Source organism: Epinephelus fuscoguttatus, linkage group LG7 (genome assembly GCF_011397635.1).
Source record: "Epinephelus fuscoguttatus linkage group LG7, E.fuscoguttatus.final_Chr_v1".
NCBI classification, from domain to species: Eukaryota; Metazoa; Chordata; class Actinopteri; order Perciformes; family Serranidae; genus Epinephelus; species Epinephelus fuscoguttatus.
The window spans coordinates 10227014-10248173 of record NC_064758.1 but is presented as its reverse complement, the minus strand read 5'-3'; the positions used below and the strand labels follow the sequence as shown (position 1 = coordinate 10248173).

Below are 21160 nucleotides of genomic sequence, written 5' to 3'. Positions count from 1 at the left end.
TATGTGTCTTATGAAAAGCAGTTGCTAACAAGTGGCTAAATAAGACTGCATAACATCATCACTTTGAAGACGGCTTTGGAGCCTTGCTGTGGTGGTGATGTTGAAGTCATGCGACCGTGGTGTAGTTTGTTTATAGCCTAATGTTAGCTTTTCATTTCTAGCAGTTGCATTTAGGCTTCAAAAATCATAAAAGTGGTATCCCTTTGTAAATCTTATCTTTCTGAACAATACATGTAAGCATCATAAACTTTTGTTTGCCACAGAAATTATTTCTGCAATAATCCAAAATCCAATGGAAAAATCCCATTGGCTTTTTGCCAAAGGAACCAGGGCAATGCTAAGTGAAGCAAATTTTCAGTGTCATGTTTAAGGCAGATTTCCCCACTAACTGCCCATGTAGGTACCTGTGTTAGCTTTAGCTAGCTAGCAACCTACAAGTCAACTGCGCATTCGTGTGGTAGCTCAGTTACTGTCAAAACTTACAAGGAACTCCATCCATTTATATTTCGTTAAAACCCTTTCTTCTTTCGTACATTAATTGCATTAGATTTGCAGCCTTGGGATAAGCTTAAACTTTTTCGCCTTTAAACTTATTTCAATTTCACTTTCACCGCCTCAATTTGTGCACAAATCCACCAAAGCAAATCCACGTTTTTTTCCCCCCATTGGTTTCTTTAACTTCTGAAATTGACTTTGTGTTTCTTCTGAGCAGGCCTTAACAGCAGTACAAATAGAGAAGAGTCATAAAATCAACACAGTCAATGGTGTCAGTTACATAGCAATAAGGTTTGCTAACCAAGGCTAACATTAGCACATGAGCAAGCTACCACATAAAAGTGTAACATTAGCTTAGCATTCGTATTCTATTTTATTTAAGAGTTACACAGTCTTGTTTTAAATCAGCTTTTATTTATAAGACAGTGTATTGTGTGATTCCACCCAACCCCTACCCAAACCACCACCTCTGACATATGTATGTATATGTCACTCAATCCAAATCAGCAAGTTTCTACGTTTATAAACTATTAAAATGAGAGATTTTAAAATGTGAAATTGCTGCTTTTACTTTTTAATAACTGTTATGGACAAGTTTAAGAAAGCATCATCTATTTGAGGCGATACCTTTTGTGTTGTAAAATGTAATTCTTATTCTTATGCAACTTGCTGTTCCTGAAAACAAACAGGTCCTGTATACATGTATTCACCAGCGATTATGTGGTTGCATCGCCTTTGGATCTGGGTGTTCCTCTTTATCTCTCTAACAGGAAAGGTAATTACAGTCCAAACAGAACATGTAAACATGCTGAACTTGTAAACTGTGCAACAGGAGCACCCTTACTATCAAGCACATACGCATTCCTCAGTGAGTCTGTGCTGCCAAGTATTCTGACCTGTCATTCATTAAAATCAGTGCTATTTTATTTAAGACAATTTAACTAAAAGTATTTCCTGTGGAGATTTCTCTTTTTCGTAATGTGTCAATTTTTGCTTTTCATTCAGTGACTGACAAATGACTGTATAAAAGATGTTGCATGTAGTAAGCTCAGTTCACACTCACATGACTATAACGCTGCAGTGCTCTTTGCTATATGTCAGAAGTCCACATGGCTGTATGAGGAGCACATGGTTTCAGATGTCTCTCCACATGGAGGGAGGAAATGTAGTCACGAGTTAACGTGACACCAGTAATATTCAATACCAAACAAAACATTGTTACAGTATATGACACCAACTTAAACTATTTATATATTGGACATATATAAATGAAGATGGTTCTTTAGGATTAACTTTATTTCGGTATTTACAGTATGTTTTGCTGCTTTCTTCTTGCTCATCATATGACATCTGAAATTAATCAGAAAAGGGAAAACCACAGGAAATGTCTGTATGACCAAACAGCAGCCAAACAGCTCACAGACTGGAAGCCAAACAGGGGAGCACCTGTTGTAATTTGGTAGTGTCTGACAGTCTGGGTGATGATGATAGGAGTAATATGAGACGGGGAAACTTTGACTCCCTGCTCCCTCTTGCCCATGTAAACCATATGTCCAGCTGCTAATAATCTCTCAGGTTCATGGTGAGGAACAGTCAGATCTCTCAAGACCACCAAAAAGAAATTCTTCACAGGACTTTTCACTCATGACGGCTTGTGCATTTGTTGCCACTTGCCTTTGTTTGTCCTTCAAGTTCAAATTCATGTAGCAACTTGAAGGCTATGGAAATGCAGCACAGAAATGCACACACATAGAGTCATTAGCGTGTTAGATAATTTGAGATGAGAAGAGGATTGGTTCGTCACACACTGCAACTTGTTGAAGGAAATCTATTCTGTTTCTTTATTATGCAAGTATTTTTATTGAGAACATGCTGTCCAAACAGTGCAACGGCCAAGACGTGGGAAGATTAAATTCATCTCTTGCATTAAAGATTATGTTGCAGTACTGATGATGCTTGTGCCACTAGGATAAATCAAATAAATGGAAAACCATTATCTGTAGTTTTAGCTGGAAACTTGAAATATTTTTAAAGTATGCTAATGAAATGTATATTATGAAAAAGATTTTCTTTACAAAACGTCCTGTAAAAAAATATGTCTGGTATTTTATTTCAAAAGGAAGAACTGACTGTCTGCCCATTTCTAACTTGATCTCTTTAACTAGTTGTACCCGAATAGGAATGTTGACATTTGGAATCACATTCCCTAAAAATAGACAGCTTGTTAAGTGTCTTCAAGCAGCACAGCGTCTTAGGATGAACGGAGAAGTGTGTTACACAACATAATGGCTATGACAATAAGGATTTTTCCTCTCTAACAACCAGAAATTACAAAAGGTGTGTTTTTCTACTAGCCTCTTGTTTGGTTATTTGTGGAGGTTTTGAAAAACCTGTCTATGAGATTTCTGCCACCATGCTGATGCAGTGGAGATGAATGGAATTTTGTTTGTGGTTCTCAAAGGAATAAAAAATGACATTAAAGCATGTAAGCATGTAGCATGCTCTCTAAAGTTGGTCGGTGAAGCTTGAAAGACTGCTTCATCTGCAAAATAATCATTTCACCATCAATTACTCACTGCAGGTTAACTTCATTTGTGAAGAATCTTCTCACATATTTCCATGGTAAACGAATAATCCAAAAAAAAAGCAAACATTATTCATGAATTGAAGTCAATGGGGACCACTTTTAACAATAGAAAAACAATAATAAAACATCTGTACACAAACGCAGAATAATCTGAGAATTATTTATTCAGTCCTATGCTCAGGACTTCCCAAACATGCTGCTTTGTCGTGCATGACACTGTTTGTACTGACGTGTTTAAAATTGAAATATTTTAGCAAAAATGATTGTGTCTGGGAAGAACTGAGCATATAATTGAATAAATGTGACCTGGATTAAACTGCACAAATTGTGTGAGAGTTAGTAAATGGAAGTTTTAATATAGTCGTGCTGCTGTAATATGCGGTGCCCTTTTTGGATTTTCCATTCACCACAATGGCATGCGAGAAAAACTTGCAAAAAGTTTTCCTTATGAATTCAAGGTAACATGCAATGAGCAATTCATGCACAAGTGGTCATTTTGCAGGTAAGTATTTCCTTGACAGTATTTAACTCTGCAGAAATTCTGCACATCTTCCCTGCTGATCTTTGCACTTCAAAGAAAAACACAAAAAGCCCTGATTGTCCTCAGTAGCCATGACGAAGACTATTTAAAATGGTTTATTCCCCCCCTTTCATTTGAAAGTTATTGAAAAGTAGCAAAATCAGAGACAACAATATTGAACACCATTTTAAATCCCTAAAATGAGGTGCTAGGATTCAATTTATGGATATACATGTTTTCAAATCAGCCAAAGGCACCATGAATCAACTCCACATGTGCTATGAATCCCCTTCAAAAATCAAAGGTATCAAAAAATGACCTGACATTAATTGTAGAACTTTTTAAAACAAAATGCTTGTCTTACTTTCTGAAAACTTGACATTTTCACCCAACATTAACAGTTTCCTTACCGGTTGCATATAGAGTAGATAGAAAGGTCTACTGTGATTAACTCAGGAGCACCTATCTATAACCCACCTGGCATGTGCCGTGCTATTTGTGCAGCTATCAGGGGGTTACATAATACAAGTTCCCTCTCACACACACACACACACACACACACACACACACACACACACACACACACACACACACATGCACACACACCCGTCTCTTTGTCTACATGCTGTCAGGGAGGCCTGTGTGCACATAGACAACTTAAAATAGAGTTGGACACATATGAGTTCCCCCGTTACGTCGAGGCGTGTCCCCTGTGGGCACAGCAGGTTCTGGTTACACATGAGAGGCAGAAGGAGCTTAATATTCCACAGACCAAGCGCAGGGCTTCACACTTCCCTACTACAGTGGTCCAGCGGCTGACCACCCTTCATCAGTCCTCAGGGAGCGTTTCACTGGAACAGCGTCACCATGCCTAAAGTCTTAGTGCCAGGTGAGTATGGGCAGATATGGGTTTGAACGTGCACTCTCATATACAGAAAGAGTGTTTGGATAGCATTTTAAAGAGATTATTTTACATGACAATATGAAGAGAGGCAGTCTTCACCAAAAGTGCGTTCACTCTCATTTTTGTAAGGCTTTTACAAGGAATGTTTTGGCCATCACATGAAAAACTGACTTGACCTTTACTGTTAAAATACCAACCTCATGTCTGTTTGCTGAAATATATATAAAGAACTCCCAGAACTTTGCAAATATGCTTTGAATGCATATTACAGGGGTCACACCACTTACTGTGTATGATATCATTAGCTGTTAAGGTAATATATTCCCATCTGTGTGCCAGTGTTACATTGTCGCTCTAATGGATGGCACTGACAGCTTTAATGGCAGGTTCACTGGGGTTAAAACGCATACATAGTTCCAACATGGTGTTCATACTGACTAAAATGTTACTAAAATTGTAACATTTTAAATAAAAATGCATTTTACCTTTTGTAATTTGTGATTCCAAGGTCAAAATACCTTTCTTCAACTCAGTTTAAGCACTCAAAGTCATATCATAAATGTCCAGGGTTGTATGTCAGTGCTGAATCTACTGAGGGATTGAGTATCAGCTGGGAAAATGTCAAGAGAGTATGTTCGATGGATGTGATTTGCCAGCAGATTCTCCAAGTCCTGTCAAGTGTGACAGGTGATCAGGCAGCGCTCAATGTGGACTTCAGCTTTTAGCTTTTTTTTTTTTTTTTTTTTTTAATGTTTCCTCTTGTAGTTAATTCCCAGCTGATCCCCACTATTAAGATGCTGTTGTAATGGTTGCTATTTATAGGCCTACCTCCACCAGGCACGGGGCAGCTGGCGAGTATGATGACACATTATGCCGAGTTTTTTAATGGGTAAAAAATAGAAATGCAATGGTCTAACCAGCTGCTATCTGTAGAGCTTCATTTCATAACTGACAGGGTTTAGGTGGTTGTAATGATTTATAGCAGGTATTGGTGGAGACTGTGTTGTGAGATTGTTTCCATTCGGTGTGATACTCTTATGTGACTGCAGAGATTTCACACCAGTGTTGTCTTGCAGTCAATGCAGGCTTGTTTTACGGTCTGCTGCAGCAGGTGTGGAGAGCTGACAACAAATGTGTTAATGATCAAACTGATCAAATTCAGACGAGTCTCATATTAAATGTCCAGTTTATCCAAATCACAAAATACAGATTAGCCATGCATTTAGTTCTGAGTTGATTTACTGACTTTATTTTTGTGCTGCAGACTTAATTGTGAACTATTTTCTACAAAAGTAGTAGTTCCCAAAAATATTCTAAGTCTGAAGACAGTTTTTTCAGTAGCTCACCTACTTTCTTACTATTTCTGCTTTGAGACATAACCACACTTGTTTTGTCTCCCTTTAACCTGGACTGTGGACTTTTTGCTTACACAGCAGAGGGAGGAAGTGAGTATGGAGTTGAGAAATTCCTAAGGAATTTGGGGAAGATGTGAAGCATTTCACATGCATGGTTTACTATATGGATGTGATGTGTCACATCACCATATATTCTTTCTCCAAAGCACTTTTGAATGCAACCTAGCACTATGGATCTTGGTAAATGAACATCTATTCCATATGAAATAGAAAGTGATGGGATATAGTGCAAATGGACACCATTTATTAAATGTTCACATTTAATATTGGTTCTCTGGTTCATTGTAATGGATTACAAAGAGAAATCACTCAAAACTGAATTGAATGTGAACATTTATATTGATAAATGACTTTTCCCAGGTGGCTCACTCACTCCTCCACCATGGAAATGCTTATAAGTTAACAAAGCAGCACACAAACAAGACTTAATTGACCTTCAGACTTGTTTGAACCATCAAAGGAATGCCAGGTAGACACAGGAAATGCATCTTCATGTGCACAGAGGTTTTTAGAAATGGCATCAATGCAGTAATGAAATTTCATCACCTGTGACCTTGTCGTGCCACGGGGAGCACTGAGACTATGAAATCATCTCTGCATGTGTAATGAGGATGCTATTACCAATTCTTTGTCCAGCTGCTGTTCTTTCAAAAGTAACTGTGAATTCATTTTAACAGTTACGTCCTCTCCATTGTTCATCCTCATACTGTATGTTACCTTAATCCCACTCATCCATTTACCATAAAGTGGCGTCTCATTTCATTGTTCATATCTATTGCATGTATTTCTAATCTATATTATACAGAAGCTGAGAACAGCTGTGCTTGCAATTATTTTTTAAATGCCATTAGCTATTTTGTTATCTCATAAAAGCAAGGTTTATCTCGAGATACAAGAACAAGATAATCAACCCATTATCATGAGAAAACAAAAGCTGTCTTCCTATGGAAGCCAAGAATGGCCATGCTGGTTATTGTTTTTCAAGTGCTGTTATCTATTTCTTTATTTCGAGATAACAAGATAATCAATCTGTTATCACAAGAAAACAAAAGGTTGTTTCCTCTCATTACTTATAATGTTTATCAGAGACCAGGAGTGCCATGCCAGCATAGCGTCTTGACAACTATGGCACCTGTATTAAACTGAAAATGTCAGATTAATTAATCAATGCATCACACTACTTCAATCAAGGTCTAACAATACAATTATGAATCCTCCCCGACATGGTGTGACAGTGATCTCAAAAGGCTGAAATCATGTGTGATTAAAATGAGCCAGACACTCATTATCTCTCAGTTCTCAATAATTATTCTGTGATGTCAAGAAAACAAAAATCAATATCTTGTGATAAATGATCTCATTATCTTGAGAAATCTGCTTTTGTTTTCTATGACGAAATTTAACCCATAATCATGAGAAAACAAGCTTTGTTATATCGCAATAACAAAATAATAAACTTGTGATCTCAAAACAACGGCATTAAAAAAAAATTTGCCAACACGGACGTTATTGGCGTCTGTAATATTCTATATAGGTAAGAACTGATAAATATTACAGTAGAGGTACAGTCTCTGTTTCTGTTATGCATTAGTAAGGTATTTGTCATTATGTCACACATAAACACAGTAAAGGGTTTATGTGTTTGTATGTCATCTTCATGTATAACACCTTTCTAACCAATGCTTTTTGAATGCTCTCTTCTTTGGGTGTTTTTCCGGGTGGTGCTTCTTTCTTGCTGGGCATAATCAGGTCAAGAGAGTAAGTATGGAGACGGAGACATAGACACCAACATAATTTTAGTCTTATGTGCCATACTGCAGTTGTTGTCTTAGAATAGAAAGCCTTGGGTTTTGCCTAGTAGATGCATGTAACAAGTACAGTTTGACCTAGAGAGTAGTTACCTCTGTAGTCGGCATCAAGTAATGCTGCATACTTTCACTGTGTTTCTCATGAAGCCTGTTTAAGAACTGTTGTTCATAGCTTGGTTCATAACTCCAGTCATTTTGGACTGGGACCCTCTTTTCCTGTCATTTTTTTCAACATAAAAATAGATTCTGATCAAAGTCATCTCATGTATATCCATGTAGAGCCACACCCTGACTGATGGGGTGCAAATTATGATCAAATGCAAAATATACAAAGAGAAATGATAGGCAAACTGGGTCTGGAGTTAAAAAACATATTTAATAAGGATTTATCATTTTGTATTTGTATGAGTTGAGCCGAAGGTGTGTGTCAGTGCTTCATCACTGTAGGCTAGTTCCTCTGTGTGCATGGGACCAATCTGGAGGTCAGAGTTGCAGACTTGTAATGGCTGAGTCAATCTTTGGTCATGTATACAACGCATGTGCTGGAGCTCGTTCACATCAGATTAGGTAATGTATGTGCCTTTCTATAATGGATGTAGAATATGCATCTTTCATTCATCATGAATACATTTTTCTGTAGTCATATTCATGCCGCATAGATTAGCAGTCAGAAAGTTCTGTCTGTGGTTTTCCTCAGAGCCACAGCCTGTCTAATGCAGTGCTGCATGGTGTGATGGGAGCACAGTGCATATCTGGTATCAACAGAACAAACCTTTGTTGTGCCTGACAGAGACCGATGATAAGATGCGGGCCTTCGCGGAACAGGTCTTTGCATCTGAGACCAAAAGCGAGGACGTCCGCGATGAGATCTCTATGTTTGATGTGGCTGAGGACTGTCCCATCATGCACCAAGAGATGGCCCACCATCTGCACACTGATGACGATATTGTGAGACGGTGAGATGGGACATTTTGTATTGTCAAAAATGGGCAAAAATATAGCTGATGTTGATCATTAGGGGAACTTTGCTTGTGTTTTGTGTTTCACAACAAATATTTCATAAATTTTGCTAATGTATGAAGCCAACCACTTAACCTAACCCCCCCTCCTTATCCACAGCAAGAAGTACCAGCGCCGCACCATGGCCGTGCCTGCAGCCGCTGTCCAGTCAGTTGCTGCCCCTGTAGTGCCAGTGGAGGTGGACACACCCCTCTACCTGGAAGTGCCTGACTTCCAGAGAGTGGCCATCATCGGAGACTATGCCTCCGGGGTACCGTTCATTTTCTGTTCATCACATTCTTATTTAATGGTGAACTTTGAGTATGTGAATGTTTGCCTTTATACTTTAAGAAAATATCACCTACTGTTTCAGAGTAAGATAAATCTTCAAATAAATATTTTAAATAATAATAATATTTTTTAAAATAAATTCTCCTTCTCCTTTTTTCATTTTTACCTTTGAAAGCAACTATAACTTAACATGTCGAATCTGACAACCAAGTTTCAATTATCGGTATGTAACTTTTCAAACTTAGAGGAAGGAAACTTCCTGGAGAGTTTGTTTGCCAACCATTTTCTTTCAAAACTCAATATGCGTAGTTTAGTCAACAGTCAGCAGAACATTCATTCAATCATCATTTCATTACACTTAACAAGAAGTTTAAGTTAATTTGACTAAAAGGTCCAGTGTGTAAGATTAAGGGGGATTTAGTGGAATCTAGCAGTGAGGATTTTCAGATTTTCCAGTGTTCACTGTACAGGAGGTTTTTACCGTGAACTGAATCACCCACAGAGGTCGCTTTCTCTCCATAACAAACAGACCATGTGATTAAATCCAGTAAAAACACTGAATAAAGCAGTTTCAGTTACAAATCAGTGTTTTTTCTATGTTGTTCAGCGTGTCGCAGACGGGCTGCGAATATGTGCCCACCTTTCTTCTCTGAACTGCATCCAGTTATTCAGGAGTTTTTTTTCCAATAGTTATATTATCCACAGAGGTCTCTTCCTCTCCATGACAAATGGACCAGGTGATTAAAAATGGTGAAAACACTCAATAAAGCAGTTTTGCATCAAAAAGTCTACCTTTTTCCAAGACTGCTCATTGCAATCACAGTTAGCTGCTAATGGCCCTATTTAGAGCCAGTGTTTTGTTTGTTCGTTCTGGGCTTCTGTAGAAACATAGTGGTGCAACCTGGGTGCAACATGGCAATCTTAGTGGAGGAGGACCCACTCCCTATGTATACATACACGTCTCATTCTAAGGTTACAAAAACACGACAATTCTTATTTGTGGATAATTATATAGCAAAGAAAACATAAATATTACAATACATTTTCAATTCTGGAAATATATGCCCCTAAATCCTACACACTGGCCCTTTAAATGAATCATTTTTGGGTAAATTTGCTTACTGATACTACTTTGATATGTGTCTGTTTAATGTAAGGCTTCAGCCAGCAGCCAGTTAGCTTAGCTTAGCATAAAGATTGGAAACCTATTCAACCTATTCCTTTGAGTTTAAGAAAACATGACTTTTTAAATGCTGATAGTGCTGTAGCAGTAGCAGCTGAAGTTTCTACACCTATATTTACTGCATGCATGAAAGATCCCTGTCAACTTGACTGGGGTCAAGTTGACAGGGATGCAGACTTTGAATTTCAGTGACCATATGTGTCTGTGGGTCAGTGACCTCACAGCCACCCTCTCACTAACTGAGGCCCATGAATGGAGCTCAACTGGAGCAGGCCGGGGTTTAGGTTTCATTAGTGTGGGTCTGACATTTATAGGAAGAGAAACACTTTGGAGCTAGCTGATTGTTTTTTTCGCTTTAGCCTAACCTCATGTTTGTTAAGATATGTTTCACGTATACTTAAAAAATAATATACTGCATAATATCACAGAGAACAAATGGAATGCAGTATATCAGAGAGATTTTTAATAATCAAGCCTCCACGCCTTTCATCAAGCAAATATAAATAATTCATTAAATATGTATTAAGTCTGTTGCATGAGTTGAGAGTTCATCTTGTTTACAAAAGAAATCCCTCAAATGTTGACACAGCTGCATGTCGTTGTAATGCTATATTTTTTCACAGGTATTTTTTGCCTGCAAAATCTGTAACATCTCTTAAATCTGCTATTCAGGTGACCATGGATGACTTTGAGCTGTCCTGTAAGGGTCTGTACCGTGCCTTGACCATCAGGGAGAAGTACATGAGGCTGGCCTTCCAGCGCTTCCCACGGACGGCCTCTAAGTACCTGCGTGAGATCGAGGGAGAGTCCTTCAAAGATGAAGATCAGGTGCAGCCAGGTGAGGAGGAAAGAGAGTAGAGGCTTAATAAGGTGATGGATCTGGGGGTTTAAATAAAGGAGCTTATGCTGGATGTTTTCTGTACCATTGGGTATCCCAAATGATTAATTTGCATGTTACATCTGTCCATCAGTCTTCACATCTCCTCCAAAGAACGGTGATGACCCCTTTGATACCAAGAACCTGCAAAAGGATCTGGGTTATGTTGCTCGTATGAAGGATGGTCTCATCTATGTGTACAACGACGCTGCAGCTGCTGACAAACATCAGCCCAAAGACCTGCCCTGCCCCGACTATGACACCTTCATCGACGACATGAACTTCCTCATTGCTCTCATTGCACAGGGCCCAACGTGAGTCTTTTGAAAGGTGTTGATTTCTCTGTTCCTAACTTTAAAATTGAAATATATCAGTTGTCTCTGTTGTCCTTCCATAATTTAACCATTATTCAATTTCTGTATGACCCAGATCTTGTAAATGATGTCATGTGGATGACTCCCAGGGTTAAATGTCTGTTAAAGGCCCAGTTCATATGATTTAGTGGCAGCTAGTGGTGAGGAACTTCTATTGTGTGCCAAGCATGTATGAGCACTACGGTGGCTGATGTGAAAATACAAATAACCTTATCTAGAGCCAGTGTTTGGTTTGTCCGTGCTGGGCTACTGTAGAACGACATGACGGCATGGTATTATAAACTAGTGAAAACATAGTTATGAATATTATATTCCATTTCTGCCAATAGATGCCCCTAAATCCTACACACTGGACCCTTTAAGTAATTTAAGCTACCACAAGTCATCAGTGTGTGGTCCTGGGGATCCACACAGGGGTGCAAGAAAGATCCATAACAAAATAACATAATAACAAGACGCCTCAAATCAACATTTTCCTATTACAAACACTGGTGAAATATGTCTGCTGTTTGACAGCTGCATGTGTATCGCCTCACAGTGCTGCTCATGTGTTAACCCTCATCCTGTAAATACATTCAACATACAAGGGCTATAGACTGGATTCTCTGAGGACCCTACGAATAAACTACTAATAAGAAACAACCATCATAGCTAAATATATGCTTATTTCCGCTCAAAACATTATTAGTTATGTTATTAATGTCATCTGAAGAAAAAAAACACAGATTATTCTTAGGATAGTTACAGTTAAGGTAACTTGGAACATCATCTTATTTTAGGATGAGCAGTATTTAAAGGTACAGTGTGTAGGATTTAGGGGAACACATTGGCAGAAATGGTATATAATATTCATAACTATGTTTTCATTAGTTTATAATCACCTGGAAATAAGAATTGTTGTTTTTTTCTTACCTTAGAATGAGCCGTTTATATACGTAGCAGGTCCTCTTTCACAGTGTCCACCATGTTGTTTCTACAATAGGCCAGAAGGGACAAATCAAACATTGGCCTAAGGGCCTTTCAGGTTTTCATCAGTCACCATAGCACTCCTTCAAGCGTGGCACGAGGGAGAAGTTTGACCTCACCAATGCTTGGTAATTGTCCAGTTCACCCACGTTGGTGAGTGAACTGGACAATTGTCTGTGGGTAGTCAGGCTACTCAATTCAGTAGGATGAGGGTTTTCAGAATCAGAAAGGTTTTATTGCTGAGTAACTTTGCATTTACAAGGAATTTGTCTTGGAGGTTTCGGTACATAGCATTAAAAACAGTGCAAAAATATAAAGACATTATATAAATACACTGTGCTTCTCTTTGTTTTGCAGTAAGACTTACACTCACCGCCGTCTGAAGTTCCTCATGTCCAAATTCAATGTGCATGAGATGCTGAATGAGATGGAGGAGCTGAAGGAGCTCAAGATGAACCCCCACAGGGACTTCTACAACTGCAGGAAGGTAGACATGAAAAGCATTTAATATGGACATAAAAGCTGCACAAAAATAACAATAAATCAACCTCTAACCTATACATACATGTATAACACATGTACTGTGGATCCAGATGCCACAGAGACAGGATTTTAAAATCAAGTGGAGTCTTTGCATTGTTCCTCCACTGACAGATGTGAAAATACACCTAAGCATAAAAACTGAAAACAGTATGTAAAATTTAAAAAAAAAAAAAAAAAAAGTCTTTTGAGTTCACTGAATATGAGTATTTCCAGTGTACTCAAACATTTATTGAATTTGGTTTTGTCTGTGTATTTCAATTATATTCACATGTACATGAATGATGAGATTCTATACATTAAAGTTTCAATTTCTCCCTTTTGTCCTCACTACACTATCACGCACCTTGTGTGTATCTTTAGCTCCCCCTTGTGACCAAGCAGACTTATTAGACCATATAAACTCAAAACCTCAGTGATCCACTCTGTATCATCTCTATGCCATTCCAGGTGGACACCCACATCCACGCTGCAGCCTGCATGAACCAGAAGCACCTGCTGCGCTTCATCAAGAAGACCTACCGTGTGGACGCTGACCGCGTCGTGCACAACCTCAAAGGGAGAGAGGTCACCATGAAAGAGCTCTTTGAGTCCCTTAACCTGCATCCTTATGACCTCACTGTGGACTCCCTGGATGTGCACGCTGTACGTAACTCACTTGTTGGAACATTGGTGGCTTTAGATGGGAACAGAATAATAAAAATGCACAGCTATAAATGAAATGTAAAGGATACATGAGAAATCAACATTGCATTGCTATTTTAGAAAGCATCCAAGTATATTGGCTATGGTATTGATTTTCTTTTTGTAAGTACGCTTAATGAGGAAAAAGTAGTGGAGAGCAACAGTCAAAGGTTTTATATTAAAAATTGCTGGGTTTTTTAGTCAGTGTGTAGACAATAAAATAAATATATTTCATCAAAAAAGGCCAAAATTTAAACATCTAGAGCAGGTTTTTACGTTTTAATTACCTTATCTGCTCTATGAGAAATGTTTAAAGTGAAGATCCAAATTTTCTTCTTTCTTTTTTTTTTTTTTTAAACTGCCATTATTAGATCATTTGGTTCCACATTTTTCTATCCCCTCAGTCAACCCTCTTGTCTCTTTCTTGTTTCTCTGAAGGGAAGACAAACCTTCCAGCGCTTCGATAAGTTCAATGCCAAGTACAACCCCGTAGGAGCCAGTGAGCTGCGTGACCTGTATCTGAAGACAGAGAACCACCTTGGTGGAGAGTACTTTGCCACCATCATTAAGGTCAGTTTCTATATTAATTGAATAGACCAGAAAAATCACAGAAAACAGTTCTAGAAAAATAGGTTTTGATAATGAAACATCCCAGAGGGAGATATTATACAGCTTATCTGTTTAGCAGCCTGCTGATATACCAGCTCTAGATCACCTATTATGCACCAAAATAATGTGATCTAGGCCTGATTTGACCTCTGTGTAAACCAGGAAGTAGCCAGTGACCTGGAGGAAGCTAAGTACCAGTATGCTGAGCCTCGTCTGTCCATCTACGGCTGCAACCCTAACGAGTGGACCAAGCTCTCCACCTGGTTCGTCAAGAACAGAGTCTACTCCCCAAACCTGAAATGGATGATTCAAGTACCCAGGATCTAGTAAGTTTTCAATCACTATTATTTCTTGTACACAGTTTGACCCAGCTGTGAGACAGATGGAGAATGATTTAACCTGCTGTGGATAAATTGTAGATTTAGCTATAGAGTCTACTTAACTTGATATTAAAGAAAAATCTATCTTTACTTCCCTGTAAGCTTGAAAAGGGGGCTCAAAAGCTGTAAAAGAAGAAGAAGGCTAGAATTCATATTTAAATGAACATGTTTTGCCTCTCTTCTATCTTAGTGACATCTTCAGAGGCAGGAACTTTGTGCCCCACTTTGGCAAGATGTTGGAGAACATTTTCCTTCCCGTGTTCCAGGCCACCATCAACCCACAGTCCAACCCAGACCTCAGTATCTTCCTCCAGCATGTGAGTCAGAAACAGACACAAAAGGCAGTAACAGAGATGATCATTACAGCTCAGACATAGAAAGATACCAAATGGTATCTTGGTTAAAGGACAGATTTCACTGTCATTAATTAGGGACTGCGTGAAAGTTACTGGGGTGGGAAGGGTAGCCCAAGAGGTGATGAATATTTTATTTTTCATAAAAAAAAAACAAGGCCCCCTCCAGCATTATCAATATTTTCTTTGGACCCTTCCCTTTAAAAAAAACTGTAATACCCTCCCAAAATATCTAAAAACTTTATGTTTCTGGCAACACACTCTCTATTTTTGAATAAAGGGTTGCTAAATAATAATAAATAAGTGAACTCATTATTATTTTTTACTCTTACCAATATCCAATACATATGGCAAACTGTAACTCAATGACTGTTTACAATCGCCTATTTGTATGCGCAATTTAAAACAAAAATTTGCGCATAAGAAAAACCTCAGTGGAAATGCCGAAAATTAAAACAAAATATCAAAATACCACAAAAAAAGTTTTTTCTTGATCTTAAACAGATAAGTGAATAAATGATGACATACAGAAATTATGAAATGATGTGACTTAAATGGTTTTTTTTGTCTCTAGATAGCTTTTAACATGCATATGTGTGCACGCGGGCTGTTCCAAGAGCACAGGGCTGTAATATTAGCTGTTCAAACCTCTCTATTTTCATTGTCCAATGTGCTCTATGTTATTATACATCCATTGTTTTCTTTGTTTGAGGTTTGATTGGCATTCTTATAGTTCTGTCACTCTTGTGGCGCCCTCCTCTTCTGCAGTGATATAATGGCACCTGACTGGGGAATCACCACCACTTACTGCTGATCTCAATGAACCAGCTCTCAATAATCACATAGCATTAACTGTCTGCCTCCTGTTATGTAGGTGACAGGTTTTGACAGTGTGGATGATGAGTCCAAGCACAGTGGTCACATGTTCTCCACTAAGAGCCCCAAACCAGAGGAGTGGGACATCACCAAGAACCCCTCCTACACCTACTACATCTACTACATGTATGCCAACATCGCTGTGCTCAATCAGCTCCGCAGGTCAGTAACTTTGTCTGCATACACACCGTTTTGTCTTTTCTACTATTAGCTAGTAGTGCAAGAAAATGATTATTAAAACATCCCCTGCACTCAAAAATGTGTTTTTTCTTCTGTTAATGTGACCTAAAATGTCTGACCTTGACCAAACTGACTTGTATCTGTGCAAAGTTTGTCACTAGAGAAGTGATTTCAGATTCCTCTACTGAAGGGGGCGATGTCTGTGCACTTTACTAAAATATGAGATTCAAACGCAACCCAGGCAAGCTAGATTTGCTATGTCACCCACAAATTCAAAAGCACATCGCTGTCTGTTTGATTGCTGACAAAAAAAAACTAGAAACCTCTACCACAGAGCGGACTTATTCAAGGCAATGTGAAAATCTCAGCCAGACAGAATACATTTGTCTGCAAAGTTTGATTAGACCTCTGGTACATAATTACATACAAACAATGAGATAGTGTGTGCGTCGTCGTACGTAAACATCACTCAAATTAACATGTACCAACCAGAAAGAGTCTCAAAATGACCACAGAGAGATGCAAAGGAACTGCATAGAGACACAAAAAAACTACAAAAATGTGAAAACAACCAGAAAGTTACACAAAACAACTACAAGGAGACACTTAACAACTACAAATGGAGACAAAACAACTACAAATAGACACAAAATGACTACAAAGCATCACAAATTGACCAAAAAGGACATAAATTTACTTCAAAGAGACACACATTTACCTCAGTAAGACAAAAAGTATCTTCGAGGCCAAAATGACAACAAGACACAAATCCAGGAAGAGACTCAGAAGGACCACTATGACACAAAAAGACCATAAAGAGATTCAAAAGCACTGCAAAGAGATACAAATCATTCAAATCAATCACCATTGTCTCATAATCTGCCCATGCTTATTTATCTTCTGCCTTACAGACAGAGGGGGATGAACACATTCATGTTCAGGCCTCACTGCGGTGAGGCCGGTGCCATCACCCATCTGCTGGCTGCCTTCATGACTGCTGACAACATCTCTCACGGCCTCAACCTGAAGAAGGTCAGTCCTCTTTTTCTTTCTGTAAATTAGCACTTTAATTCAGCAGCAGTCATGGGTGCATTCACTCAACATGATTAAGCACCAGCTCGGTCTCAGACTTCTGTGAAGAATCCACAAGGTATAATATGACAATGATATACTATACACACAGCTGTGTCATAAGGAGAAGATTAAAATACACTTCTATGCATTATTACCTTCACGAGATTTGAATTTGTATCTAATTGTCAATATAAGATGTTAGTGTGAATCCAATCATCTAACAGCCTAGGACAGAAACATATCCTCAAGATTTACGTGTGAGCAGATGATAAAAGATGATAATAAATGATGGTTATAAATGGGGAGCCCCACGATTCATTTATGTATTTGGCCAAGGCAGCTCCTTATTCAACAGCACAGTCTATAGTGTGTAGCTATTGTTATCCTATACCAACCAAACTGTGAGAGCCCTAAAGGAGATCCATTGAAGAAGCTTAATGAAGTTTTTCTTGCTCAGATTGTCAGTGGTTGTTGTGATGTTAATTAATGATGCGCACGCATTTTTTTCATTTGGAACCAGAGACATTGAGTAGAGCCACCAGGATTTGTTTTAAATTTAAGGAACGATGACGAGGTGCCGGCACTAATTTGGAAAGATGATCAGGCGATAAATGCACTCTGTGTAGTATTTTGAGTTGCGATGCTTGTATTTTGTATTTTTCCAGTAATCTTCCTACACATCTTCTGTAATCTCTCACTACCCTCTCCAATTTCTGTCACAGCCCCAGCATACAAAATAGTACCGAAGACCTGCTTCTCTATAGTGGAGGCAATAAAACTAATTAACAAAGATGTATTTTTTTTCTTGATAGAATCTCTTATCTGAAAGTACCAAAGGATGCTCTCTCTGAATATATCATATTTTCTTATATCCGATGAAAGGGCATTGGGACCTATTCCTCAAGAGGTCCCGGAAGGAAAAATTTCTTTTCAGGCCCACTGTTTGAAACCTGGATTTGGAGTAGGTGTTGGATCTTTTTTTAATATGTAGTACTGCTCTCCAGGCCTTAGCTGTATTAATTGCCAGGGTTATTACAACAATTTTTATCTGATTTTCTGATTTTTTAAAAGAGAGCATGTTTGTAAGGGGATATTCAGACTACTGTACAATTGATAATGAAATGTCAAGTGCACTCTCAGAGCTGAGATTCATCTTTTGAGTAATCTTGCAGTTAAAACATCACTTACTGCCTGTTAACTATTTTTTTTCCTGCTGTGTTATCAGAAATAAAGACCAAAAATCAGGTCAAACTTCCAGGCCTTGACAAATAATGTCACACTCTGATCATCCATGTAGGCTTTGTTTCAATATTTAGGACACATATCAACCCCCCAAGATTTTGAGCCTCAAACACTTCATTTCCTGCAATCTGGTGAATTTTTACACAACAATTTGTGCCTTTTGTGCATCAGTGAATGCTAAAAATGTCATGGTACTTTCGCTTCAGTCATGCATAGCTGCTTCTTCTTTTTTTGGGGTTGTATACTGCTACCACCTGCTTTACCAGAGGCATTATTATGTCGAGGCTATGAGTTGCGTTCTCAAAATAAAATTAAAGTCCTCTGCTACTTTCATGTTTTTATTGGTGGGGACACTTACACATGTGTCCCCCTACCCCCAAAATCTACGCCTATGTCACTGATTGAACCTGATCTTACAAACTGATCATATCTATCAATCTCCCTCCACCAGGGTCCTGTGCTGCAGTACCTGTACTTCCTGACCCAGATCCCCATCGCCATGTCTCCTCTCAGCAACAACAGCCTGTTCCTGGAATACGCCAAGAACCCGCTGCTGGAGTTCCACAAGAAAGGCCTGGTGGTTTCTCTGTCCACTGACGACCCCATGCAGTTCCATTACACCAAGGTGTGAGCACATGGAGGGCGTAGACCATGGCACATACTGTGCTGTATATAATTAGTTTTGTATTGTGTACATTTACAAATGAATCATTTTAGGTTTAGTATACAAATCCTGCAGACAAACTAATTTACAGCACACTCAAATGGAGTAGAATATGCATTGAATGACAATGCATTGTAAGCTAAGAGTATCCAAGAGTAAGTCGCGGACTCTCTGTCCACAGGAACCCCTGATGGAAGAGTACGCCATTGCAGCCCAGGTCTTCAAGCTCAGTACCTGCGACATGTGTGAGATCTCCAGGAACAGTGTTCTGCAGAGCGCCTTGTCCCATGAGGTAACAAATCTGATGGAGAGCTTAACGGAACTGTGTGTAGGATTTAGTTGTATATAGTGGTAAGAATTGCAGATTGCCAGGTGTGTACCAGGCATGAACCACCAGGTAGGATTCCTTCAATGTTAATTGTTCAGGAGGGTTATACTGGCAGCCAAATGACCTGCAGAGGTCTTTTCCTGTCCAGAACAAACAGACCTGCTGATTTAAACTGTAAACACACTAAATAAAGCAATTGCACGTTAAAAATCAGTGTTTCTCCAGTGCTGTTCAGCTCATTGCAGACAGGTCACAATCCCAGAACCTGCTAATACGTGCTCCACTTTTCTCTGATAAGTTAGTATGTGCTCATCTTTTTTCTCTGAAAACTTAACTTTCAGACATTCAGGAAGTTTTTGCTGTGAGCTGAATTATCTGCAGAGGTCTCCTCCTCTCTAAAACAAACAGACCTGGTGATTAAAACCAGTAAAACCACTGAATAAAGCAGTTTAATGTTAAAGTTCAGTGTTTTTCTGATGCTGTTCAGCTCTTCGCAGATGGGCTGCTAACTCCGGTAGCCTACGTGAAAACATGCAATGGCCCTCTCAAGAGCTAGTGTTGGTTTGTCTGTTCTGGGCTACTGTAGAAACATGGCAGACTCTGTAAATGAGGACTCCCTGTGTAGATATAAACGGTTTATTCTAAGTTAATGAAAAGACAACAATTCTTATTTTCAGGTGATAAACACACACACACACACACACACACACACACACACACTTATTATATTATAATCTGTTTCTGCCAATATATCCCCCTAAATCCTACACACTGGACTGTTAAATGTGGTGATGCCTTGTTGGATTTTTAACACATCAATAAATGAGCCTGTCAGATTTGTCTTTCTTTTATATTGGCATTATTGTTGGTGCAAAACAGTTACTGCGGAGGTGTTTCTACGCTCATGAGCTTCACGTCAAATCCTCTGAAAGTCACACAGACACTGTCTTCACACTGTACAGACTGCTCTAAAATTTAGATTGCACATCATTTTCCACATAGAGGCGATTTTTATAAGCACACCAAAACATGCTTGTGGTTTTCTGCTATGTTCCAGGAGAAGAGCCACTACCTGGGTAACAACTACCTGAAGGAGGGTCCAGAGGGCAACGACATCCGTAAGACCAATGTGGCCCAGATCCGTATGGCATATCGCTATGAGACCCTGTGCTATGAGCTCAACCTCATCAAGGAGGGTATAAAGTCTGAGTAAACACTCTCAAATCTGACTCACATCCATTCAAACTTATCTCTGTTGTGATGTAGAAAAGTTTCTACATTTGTTTTTCACAGTAACTCTTAAACAATTGAATCTTAAAGAGACTGACCTTCTAGCACACTGATGTTCTCTCCTTTGGAGGGAGATTTTTTTGTGAACTGTCTTCATTGCATATCATCTGCACACCTTGTCCAGTTCACTTGTACATTACAGTATGTGTGTTCCATGTGGAGAAACATCATGTATGAGAATGAAAGGAAATAAAAAGTGAAATAACAAGTGTCTTTGTGTGGTAGTTGCCCCACTGATGCACACAATCATTTAATCAGTGGCCTATTACTTTGCAACATTATTTACTTGACAACAAGATTTTGTCTATTTGTTTTGATTTTGTGACTTGGCAGAGCTACTGCTGCCTTCAGATGCTCCTCATAACCTCTGACCTGTAAACTGTAAATGAGGCTTGGTATGCACTTTTATTTGGCGCCTTGTGTCTTTTACACTGTGAACCAAAAGTGTTTTTCTGATGGCTGTTGTTTCCTTTAGAAGTTTAGCTGCATCAGCAGAATGAAGGGTGAAATGTGCATCAGTC

The 21160-nt window shown here is 38.8% G+C and overlaps 1 protein-coding gene across 1 annotated transcript; it reads left to right on the top strand.

The window, feature by feature from the left end:
- The first annotated feature begins 5131 nt into the window (after positions 1-5131).
- Positions 5132-20847, top strand: ampd1 (adenosine monophosphate deaminase 1 (isoform M)). Its single transcript, XM_049581031.1, has 15 exons — positions 5132-5135; positions 8520-8685; positions 8849-8999; positions 10875-11040; positions 11174-11393; positions 12777-12906; positions 13410-13604; positions 14082-14213; positions 14415-14578; positions 14823-14949; positions 15860-16023; positions 16953-17073; positions 18809-18982; positions 19203-19313; positions 20407-20847. Exons 2-15 carry the CDS (start codon positions 8534-8536, stop codon positions 20560-20562), a joined length of 2163 nt encoding a protein of 720 aa, XP_049436988.1. The 5' UTR covers positions 5132-5135; positions 8520-8533; the 3' UTR covers positions 20563-20847.
- The last annotated feature ends 313 nt before the right edge of the window (positions 20848-21160 follow it).

Coding starts and splice junctions, on each gene's coding strand:
- ampd1 (XM_049581031.1), top strand. CDS start 8,534: ATGCGGGCCTTCGCGGAACAGGTCTTTGCATCTGAGACCAAAAGCGAG. Junction 11,394..12,776: donor CTCATTGCACAGGGCCCAAC/GTGAGTCTTTTG, acceptor TTTGTTTTGCAG/TAAGACTTACACTCACCGCC. Junction 18,983..19,202: donor TGCAGTTCCATTACACCAAG/GTGTGAGCACAT, acceptor CTCTGTCCACAG/GAACCCCTGATGGAAGAGTA.